The sequence below is a fragment of the Octopus bimaculoides genome, chromosome 5 (genome assembly GCF_046866305.1).
Source record: "Octopus bimaculoides isolate indiv1 chromosome 5, ASM4686630v1, whole genome shotgun sequence".
Taxonomy (NCBI): Eukaryota; Metazoa; Mollusca; class Cephalopoda; order Octopoda; family Octopodidae; genus Octopus; species Octopus bimaculoides.
This window is the reverse complement of record NC_142932.1, coordinates 126,947,097-126,957,240: the sequence shown is the minus strand read 5'-3', so window position 1 is coordinate 126,957,240 and position 10,144 is coordinate 126,947,097. Positions and strand designations below refer to the sequence as shown.

Genomic DNA, 10,144 nt, shown 5'->3' with positions numbered 1-10,144 from the left:
GCTCTCTAAACTTTGCCCAGGCTATTCTTATTCTAGCAGCTACACTTTCAGCGCACCCACCCCCACTACTAACTTGGTCGCCCAGATAGCGGAAGCTATCGACTACCTCTAGTTTTTCACCCTGGAATGAGATAGAAGTTGTTTCCTGTTTGTTTGCAGTCTTTATTGCACCTGAACATCTGCCACAAACAAAAACTAACTTGCTAGTTAACCTGCCTTTGATGTTGCTGCACCTCTTATGTGTCCATAGCTTGCACCGGGTACATCTTATAGAGTTACTACCTACTCCTTTTCTACATACTGAGCAGGGCCATCTACCTGAAGGGGTTTGTGTTTTATCTACCTTCCTACTTATTAGGATTTTGGTTTTAGCTAGGTTGACTCTAAGGCCCTTCAATTCTAGACCTTGCTTCCACACCTGAAACTTCTCCTCTAGTTCTGATAGTGACTCCGCAATTAGGGCAAGGTCATCAGCATAGAGGAGCTCCCAGGGGCAACCTGTCTTGAACTCCTCTGTGATTGCCTGGAGGACTATGGTAAATAATAGGGGGCTGAGGACGGAACCTTGGTGGACCCCTACCTCTACCCGGAATTCATTGCTGTACTCATTTCCAACCCTCACCTTACTGGCAGCATCTCTGTACATGGCTCGCACAGCTCTCACTAGCCATTCTTCTATCCCAAGTTTCCTCATTGACCACCAGATAAGGGATCGGGGGACCCTGTCAAAGGCTTTCTCCATGTCAACGAAAGCCAGGTACAGAGGTTTATCCTTAGCTAGGTATTTCTCTTGCAACTGTCTCACTAGAAATAAGGCATCAGTAGTGCTTTTACCTGGCACGAACCCAAACTGCATCTCATCTAAATTGATTCGCTCCCTAATTAGTTGGGCTATGACCCTCTCTGTAACTTTCATAACCTGATCTAACAGCTTGATGCCTCTGTAATTATTTGTATCTAAAGCGTCCCCTTTACCTTTGTAGCAGTTGACTATGATGCTGCTACACCAGTCATAGGGTATGACTCCTTCGTGTATCACCTGGTTCGTAATACGGGTGATATATATATATATATATATATGTATACATGTCTCTTAAAGGATAGAGCTCAAAATCAATGCATTGAAGATACTTTATTGCAGCAACAATTATAATAACAGAAACAACCACAATAAGCCAAACCTATGCACATTTACTATATATTTTGTAAAATTTGTTTTATAAAAGTATATATTTAATATATATATATATATATATATATATATATATATATATATACACATACATATAGTTTGTGCCTGCCAAATCCACTCAGAGGGCTTTGGTCAGCTCGAGGCTATAGTAGACACTTGTCCAAGGTGTCATGCAGTGAGACTGAACCCAGAACCATGTGGTTGGGAAGCAAACTTCTTACCACAACCACGCCTGGCCTCTAGGATTTGAAACTAAAATGTAAATTATGCCAGACAATAGCTCTTCTGCTAATCCACCACCTTTATTCACACAATAATCACAATTTCAAAGGATTCAAATTAAATAAAAACAATTAAATTTTGTTTCCATGTTTTTTTTATTTAATTTAAAACTTGTTTTTTTTACACAGTTTTTCTTCAGTTATTGAAACTCAACTAAATAGTCTACTGGTTTCTATTTTTGAATAGGATATAATGGAGCTAAGAAAAACATGTCACAAAAAGTGATGAACCTAAATGAATAATTAAAGAATTATGCATTTGGTTGGAACAAGTATTTTTTCTTTACTAATGCAACTTATATGTGGAATTGATTTCACCAATGAAAAATTGCTAAGCAAAGCAGAAAGTAACAAGAGGACAAGGTTATGCCATATACAGCAGGGTGCAAAAGTGGGTATGCAGTTATGAAAAAAGAAAACCCGTACTATATTCATTTATTTTCATTGAAAAAAAATGAAAAGTTAGCCTGATTTTTGATATTTTCAGTGTCATTAATCATAATTATAATAATACTTTTATTGTTAACTTCTGATTTTTTTTGATAAAAATAAATGAGTACTGTGTGTGTTTTTTTCTCTTTTTTTTAAACTGTATACCTACTTTTGAACATTGCAGTATACAACGACAAATAAATGCTCACATCCTGTCATTCCTCAATACAGAGAGGAATTAAAGTAAAACAATTCTGCATTTGCTTTGAAATATGTTTACAATGAAGTTTATCCGAATACAGACAGGTTATTGTTAATGAAAATTGTCTTCTTTGGAAACAAAAGTTAATGAGACATTTGTTACTCACAATATGCGTTTCAAATTTTGGCACAGGGCCAGCAATTTCAAGGGAAGTGGGGGTAAGTTGATTACATCAACCCCCAGTACTCAACTGGTACTTATTTCATCAACCCTGAAAGGATGAAAGGCAAAGTCAACCTCGGCAGAATTCAAAGAAATGTTGCTAAAAATTTTCTCCTGATGCAATCACAATTCTGCCAGCTCACCATCTGACTTGCTACTCACAATATTAAGAGTTTTTATAAGCCATCTTATAAACATCTCCTTGTAGCTATGTTTATGAAAACTGATCCATTCAGAAGTTACAGGTTTAACTTTACCAAAAGTAAAATTTGACAACAATGAAAAAAAAAAAAAGGAGAGCAAAATCTTGTTCACCATTTTGGTTTCATAATAGGGTTGGATTATAGAACTATAAAGGGATACAAATATATGTATGCATGTGTGTAAACTATCAGTTTACCAGTTTTAAGTGAGGGCTGCCAAAGATAATCAGATCGACACTATTTCTGATAATTTTTGTGTTTTTCCTTTGTACAATGTAGTTTAAAAAAAGTTATCCACTTTTGCATGTTTGCATGAGTGGAACAGTTTATTGTCAGAGCAATTTCTTCTGTAGTTAGATGCACTTTTTACTACTAACCATTTCTCTTTGATGTAGGAGTGGTTGAACCTGTTTTGTATCCATTCAGACAGAGTTAATTACCTCACTTGGGAACACAAAACAATAACAGTAGTAACATCTGAACTATATGAGTATGTGGTCATTAATCCACCATGTTAACCTCACAACCATTTTATCTCAAGTTAGCAAATTAATAGAAAATTATGACAAAAAAATGTTAGAAGTATAGCACTTGAGAGATGTATATAAATAACTATGAAATGATATATTCAAATTTGAACTATATAATCAGTCAAGGAAATGCTTTGGGGCCACAGCTAGCCTTTATGAGTCTTTGTATGTTTTTTCAGTGTATCTTGTCTAGAAAATTCTTTCCCACACTGATCACATTTGTATGGCTTTTCACCAGTATGAGTTCTCATATGTACTTTAAGATTGAAACTATTTGTGAACATTTTAGGACAAGCTTCACAATGGAAAGGTTTATCACCTGTATGAATGCGAATATGACGACGGAGCAGGCTTCGGTTAGTGAAATTTTTAGGACAGTGGAGACATTTAAATAAACTCTCACCAGTATGACTTTTCAAGTGCAGCCCGAGAATATCCTGACGAGAAAATGTACGACTACAATAAACACAAGTGAACGGACGTTCACCAGTGTGTGTTCTTATGTGACCCTGGAGGGTGGTCTTGTGTGAGAAGCATTTGCAACAATGGGGACAGCTATAAGGACGTTCTCCACTGTGTACACGACGATGGACACGAAGTCGGGAACTGCTAATGAATGAAAGTTCGCAGGTAGGGCACTGATAAGGTTTCTCTCCAGTATGGCGCCGTAGATGGACATTAAGGTGAGAACTGACGGCAAATGTTCGGTCACAGTAAGCACATTCATAAGGTCTTTCACCAGTGTGGGTGCGTGTATGCTCTTGCAGAGTGTCTGGTCTAGCAAATGTGCGTGGACAGTGGTTACAATGATAAGGACGTTCTCCGGTGTGTGTACGGGTGTGTATCTTGAGGTTTGAGTTGGTGGTGAAAGTTTTAGCACAGAAAGTGCATTGGTAGGGCCTCTCTCCGCTATGTGATCGTATATGAATTTTCAACCTGAAGCCATATGCAAATGTCTTCAAGCAATGAATGCACTGATAAGGCTGTTCTGATTTATGAGAACGAAGATGAGTCGTTAAATCAGACTTACATGAGAACACACGATTACACTGATCACATCTGGGTAAATTACTTGTTACACTGTCCTCGCAATCTTTGTTGGATTCCATTTGGTTCGCCAGCTGATCGCTATAATCCTCATTGCTATTTGAAGCACCCTTGTTGTTGATGGCTTTTTCTTGGTAGCTTTGGTCTTTGCTGAACTTACTTGTGTTCCCAGCATAATTAGGAATTGATCCAGCATTAGTATCCAAATTCTGAGCTAGATCAACATCAAGGTTAAAATCAAGACCATGAGTCGGACTTGGATCAATATCTTGGTTGCCTGAAAGATCTGAAAGTGATTGATTTTGTGATGATAGGTTTGACGGTTTTGCAATGTGTGATTTCAAATGTATTCTTAGACTGGTTGTGCTGGGGAAAACCTCGCCACAATAAAGACACACACTTCTGTTGTTGTTGTTGCTGTTGTTGGTAGCCATATTTCTGTCCATGTCATGATTCATGTCTCTGTACATGTTTCGAGGGAGTAGAGTAGAATTGGTGTAGTCTGTGAGATGCTGAGATCTTTGGTTGTCTCCATACAGAGATAACGGATAGTTTATGTTACTGCTGTCAGGCAGTGACTGGTTCAGATTATAATTATTCGCCATGGTATTTGTCACTTGAATTCTATTCCTCAGTCACTTAAGAAAGGTTAAGTTCCCAAAGCACTGTTGAATGTATGATGCTCTCAGGTGAGAAATGGAAGCAGAAAGAATTCTTCAAACCAACAGGAAATTCTTATTTTACTACACAAAACAAAACAAAAAAAAGTCATTTAGTCCAGAGCTTCATCATAATATTGTGCAACAACATATAATAATAATAATAATAATAATAATATGAGGGTGAGTCAAAAAGTAATGCCATTTTGTTTAAGACAGGTATAATTACCAACACAGGAACATGTATCATACATCAAAATGAAGCTGGTCCTCTGTGGATCACATCCCTACTTCTCAACAAAGTCACCATTTCTCTCAATAGCAATGTTCCACATTCGAATGAGAGCATGTATCCCTGCCCCGTAAAATTCTGTTGACTGTTCTTTGAGTCACTTCTTCACTACAGTTTCCACTTCCACGTCACTGGATTAATTTAGCACCTTCAGACTATCATTTCTTCAGTGACTATGTTGAGAAGTAAGGATGTGATCCACAGAGGACCAGCTTCACTTCCCTGTATGATACATGTTCCTGTGTTGGTAATTATACCTGTCCTAAACAAAATGGCATTACTTTTTGACTCACTCTTGTAATAATAAAAGATCAACATTAATGGTAAGCATTCAGAAGAACCCTCAACATATTTCCTCTGAATCTGCATTAAATATCCCCAAAATTGCCTCAGATAGTTTGAATGTATTTTTCAAAAATGAGAACTAAAAGAAGGTAATGGAAGCCAAAATGTGAACTTTTGCTAAAAGAAAACCAATTCTTACTGTATTTAAAAAGAAAGCAAAAAAATAATTGGAATGAAACAATTTATGAAGTTAAATTTAAATGTGTCTCACAAAATGTATTAAGAGGTCACACGCTTGGCTCATGGTCACTATTCTTTAATTTGATAAAAAGCACTAGAGTTAGTTCCATGTAATGAGTACTGGTGCTGGTGCCACGTGAAAAGCACTGGTGATGGTGCCATATGAAAACTATGGGTGCTGATGCCATGTAAAAAGCATCCCGTAACATTCTGTAAAGTCGTTGGTGTTAGGAACAGCATCTAGCAGTAAAAAGCATGCCATAACAGACAAATGGAGCCTGGTGCAGCTTGTCAAACTGCCCAACACCTGCCAGCATAGAAAACAGGTGTTAAATGATGATGAAGTTTAGAATATTTATTAAGCAGAAGAGTGTAGAGAATGGGTGCATGGAAAGTTACAAGGGGTAAAAGCTTAGCCTTGCAACTACATAAACCTCAGACTGATTAATGCTTTGAGAGCAGAATTTGATAGATATAAACTGTGCAGAAGCCTACTGTATACATATTTATATCTTTCAGTGTATATTGGTGACATGTAAATACCAGCAAAAATCTCAATGTTTCCCAAAACAAATCCTCCAAGTTATAGATGCTCCTCCTTTGTTACCTGCACTGCTGAGCACTCAGCTGGTGGTTGGTTGGTTGGGAACCTCTTACAAATGATATTATTGAATGTAGTTTTGTAAACAAATTGTGACATAAAAAAGAGAAAAAAAAAATCACCGTAAAGCACTGAACTAAATGCATAGCAGCATTTAGATTTGGCCCTCTTGGTTCTTTGCTTAAACCAATCCAGTGATGATTTTGTTAACATAACTCCAATACACTAAACTGATTCAGTCAAATGTAGTTCGACACCAAGAAAGATGGTCTTTGGCTGAGTGAATGGAAATCAATATTTACAATCCAAACAAGATTATTCAGACTAATAATACAGGATTTATCATCGTTTTCACCTTGTTGTTACCACATCTCAGATGAAATATGTTATCCTTGTTTCTATTAATTTTGAAAAATAATGAAGAATTTAGTAAAATAACTTTGTTGTTGTTAAGCTGGCGTTGGGAAGATACATTCATGAAAATTTAACAAAGGGTTTTAATTTAGATCACATATTAAAAAAAGGAAGTTTGGGCCATAGAACCAGGGGTGGTCTCAAGCAGCTGGCTTCAACAGGGTTAATGTATTTTTCCATGATTGCATAAGTCAGATGGAATTTCTGACCAGATGCTCTTCCTGTCACCAACTTGTTTCCAAAGAAAATTGGAAACAAATGACACTACTTGTAAGATGATGACGCTCATTTCCAACTATTGTCTAATGTCAGTACAAGGAAACATAAAACACACACACATATATAATAATATACGCACAAGTGTGTGTGTGGTACGAAGTTTGATTCCCAACCACATGTTTCAGGGTTCAGTCTCGCTGTGTGGCACCTTGGGCAACTAAAACCTTATCAATGGATCTGGTAGACGGAAATGGAAAGAAGCCCGTTGTGTATGCATGTATGAATATATACATATATGTGTGAGCATGCGTGTTTATTCCGCACCACCACTCAACAACTGGTGTTCACGTCCCTGTAACTTAGCGGTTCGGCATAAGTAAGCGATAGAATAAGTACTAGTACTTTTAGAAATAGTACCGATGTCATTTGACTAAATCCTTCAAGGCAGTGTCCCAGTATGGCCGCAGTCCAATGATTGAAAACAAGATGAAAGACTCTGACGGGGAAATGGGCAACAAGTACGAGATCATTAGGTGGAGGGGACGGGCTGCAACAAGTGACGACGGTGCGGTAGTCATACCTTAGAATATAAAATATATAGGGACCAAGTAAAGCTATTTAAAATGCTAACTAAAAAGTTCTGGACAGCTCCACCGTCCTCCACTGACAATTAACTATTTTAATCATTGAATAGGTGCGCGTTTGACGGAGTAAGAAATATATATATAAAGGCTGGTGTATAACAGTTTATCTACGTTAAAATCATTATATATTCAAATTTATTTCGTCAGTTCCGAATTTTACTCGACTAGAAGAGATAGTACAACTATGAAAATAAATGTCGTGAGTGAAGGAATACAAGGAATTCGGTCAAACAACGGGAATATGTGAAGTCTTCAAGTAATCAATGGAAAATAAAGGCGAAAGAAAGAAAAAGGAAACATTTATAGATTTAAATGAGAATGCAGCACTAAAGGTATTAGAATTTTTAGAATAGTCATTCACCTGTCTTTAATTCAGTTTTAATCTGCAATTGGCGCCAGTAAAACGAGAGATCGAACCATCGGTTTGGCTTCAGTATTTATATTTAATTGAAGAAGGCACTGTACGTAGCTGGTGGTAAATATTTGCTATGGTCACCGGCAAAAGGGAAAGATAGCAAAAAAAAGAAAAAAAGAAGCTAATACTTAAAAATGCAAAAAAGTAAAAACGAAAATTAAAGTAAATCTACAAATTTGTCTCTGCTTTTTATTTTATGCATATACACGGAATAATTAATGATTACACAATCTCAGACTGAATTATATTTAAATATATGTTTAATTATAATAAACAATAATCTATACATTCTTTAGCCCTTGTTACTGGTATCAACTTTACTTGCAATAATATGAAGTTAAAGCAAAAACCATATCGGCAGGAACTAAGGAATGCTCCCTAGTTTAAGCATCCAACTCACATGTAAACTCATCATCTGACCGAAGGGAACAAGAAAATATTTTCCATTACTCTACATCTCTTAATTAAATTATTATTGCTATTATTATTATTATTACAAACAAAATGGAAGAAATTCTTATGACACGAAATCTGAATGCAAAATAAAGAATACATAGAAATAAACATTCGTCGTGTATTAATTAAAAACATGCAAAACACACACACACACACACATACATACAGAGGTGAAGCGTTTGCTGCAAGAAACACACATATATACATAAAAATATGCATACACACACACACATATATATATATATATATATATATATATATATATATATATATATATATATATATATATATATATATATATATATATATATATATATATAAACATATGCAGATAAACATATAAATACATACACATAAAACTATACATATATTCACACACACACATATATATGTCTAAAACACGAGGGTGGTGGTTTAAGATGTGAATTCCTCCTCCTGAATGGAAAACAAAACATTGCATTAACGTCCATCAGATCAGGTCAAATGATTAACATTCAAGTTTAAAATGGGAAGCAAAAACAATATGAGCTGAGAGTGAAATGAATAAATTTTCCACGGCTTACATTATATGTGTATGTATTTACGCATACACACACACGTGTGTGTATGAGTTGTGTGTGCGCGTGTGTGCGTGTGTGGTATACCTTCACCTCGCACCCCACCTACCTCCCAAGTAAACATCCGACAGCAAATTTCAGTCAATCATCGTTTCCTTACCATTTTCTCGCAACAATTTTGCATTATTCGAAAATCACAAACGAAGAACATATTCTGGTCAAATTTAAACTAACGATGACCTGCTCTCTCTTTCCTCTTTCTGTCTTTTGTTTAAAGATATCTTGGAAAGACTACATAAGAAACCAGAACAGTAAAGCCGGTGTAAACCTGCAACATGTATACTGTGTAAGGGTAATCCTGAATAGCGAGCTTCTTAATACAAAATCGAAACTCGACGGGGCAGTTTCAAATACAGTTCTTGTCTTGCTGCCATTATCTTTGGTCAAAACATTAATGTAACAACTTTACGTATGTTTTTTTTTACTCTAAATTATAAGACATGAGTCTAGACAACAGACTTTTTTTTTTTAATGATCCTGTTAATGTCGTTTTCACCCCTTTTTTTAACATTTTATTTTCTCACCTCTGATGCGGTATCAATACAGTAAGGGATTGAGTTTATTTATTAATGCCACATGCGAATCTTTGAAAAATATCGTTTTAAAATCTTGATAAACCGAATCAGCAACCTGGTTACGGACCCACCTGATCTGGATTGTAAGGTGTTTTGTAGGCCTATTGACTTTACATTAGTAATTCCTTCCGTAAAGACGGAGCATTCCACTCGCCTATTTATTTTGTGTCTTAGATAATTATTTTGGCAATCTAGGCGAAGTCGCCCTAATGATGTGTGCCTCTGATTAGCTTTGATTACCCGTAGCCCGTAAAAAGCATTAAATTCCTGGTTGCCAAAAATTATAGGACAAAGAATAATTCCATTTAGTACCGTTTCCCCCCCTCATTCTTACTGCACGGTCTGTTATCCCAATTCCGATATATACTGCCTTTTGCAAAACTTTCTTACTTTGCATTCTTCATCTGTATGTATATTTCTTTAATTGCTAAGGCAAATTTTTGTCAAAAAGTTAAAATTCATAAGAACGTTTCTTTCAAGGTTAAAACTAAAGATAAAAAAAAACTTTTTTATGATTAATCATCATAATTGGTGCAGCCTTCCAGCATGCCAACCGTCTAACCCATGCCAACCATGCTAACCCATGAACAACGGACGTTAAATGATGATGATGATGAA

General features: G+C 36.0%; 1 protein-coding gene across 5 annotated transcripts; it reads right to left on the bottom strand.

Annotated features, from left to right (window-relative positions):
* Positions 1–1,550: 1,550 nt before the first annotated feature.
* LOC106867827 (uncharacterized) lies at positions 1,551–9,215 on the bottom strand. 5 transcript variants are annotated; one of them, XM_052968118.2, is made up of 3 exons: positions 8,898–9,215; positions 7,825–7,949; positions 1,551–4,852 (listed from the first exon to the last, which is right to left on the bottom strand). In XM_052968118.2, exon 3 carries the CDS (start codon positions 4,712–4,714, stop codon positions 3,209–3,211), a length of 1,506 nt encoding a protein of 501 aa, XP_052824078.1. In that variant the 5' UTR covers positions 4,715–4,852; positions 7,825–7,949; positions 8,898–9,215; the 3' UTR covers positions 1,551–3,208. The 5 variants fall into 5 exon arrangements, with proteins under 5 accessions (XP_052824078.1, XP_014768339.1, XP_014768338.1 ...); XM_014912853.3 differs by having other exon boundaries at positions 9,001–9,215; XM_014912852.3 differs by having other exon boundaries at positions 9,052–9,215.
* Between the last annotated feature and the right edge of the window lie 929 nt (positions 9,216–10,144).

Excerpts from the sequence above, each read along its gene's own strand:
- LOC106867827 (XM_052968118.2), bottom strand. The coding sequence starts at position 4,714 with ATGGCGAATAATTATAATCTGAACCAGTCACTGCCTGACAGCAGTAAC.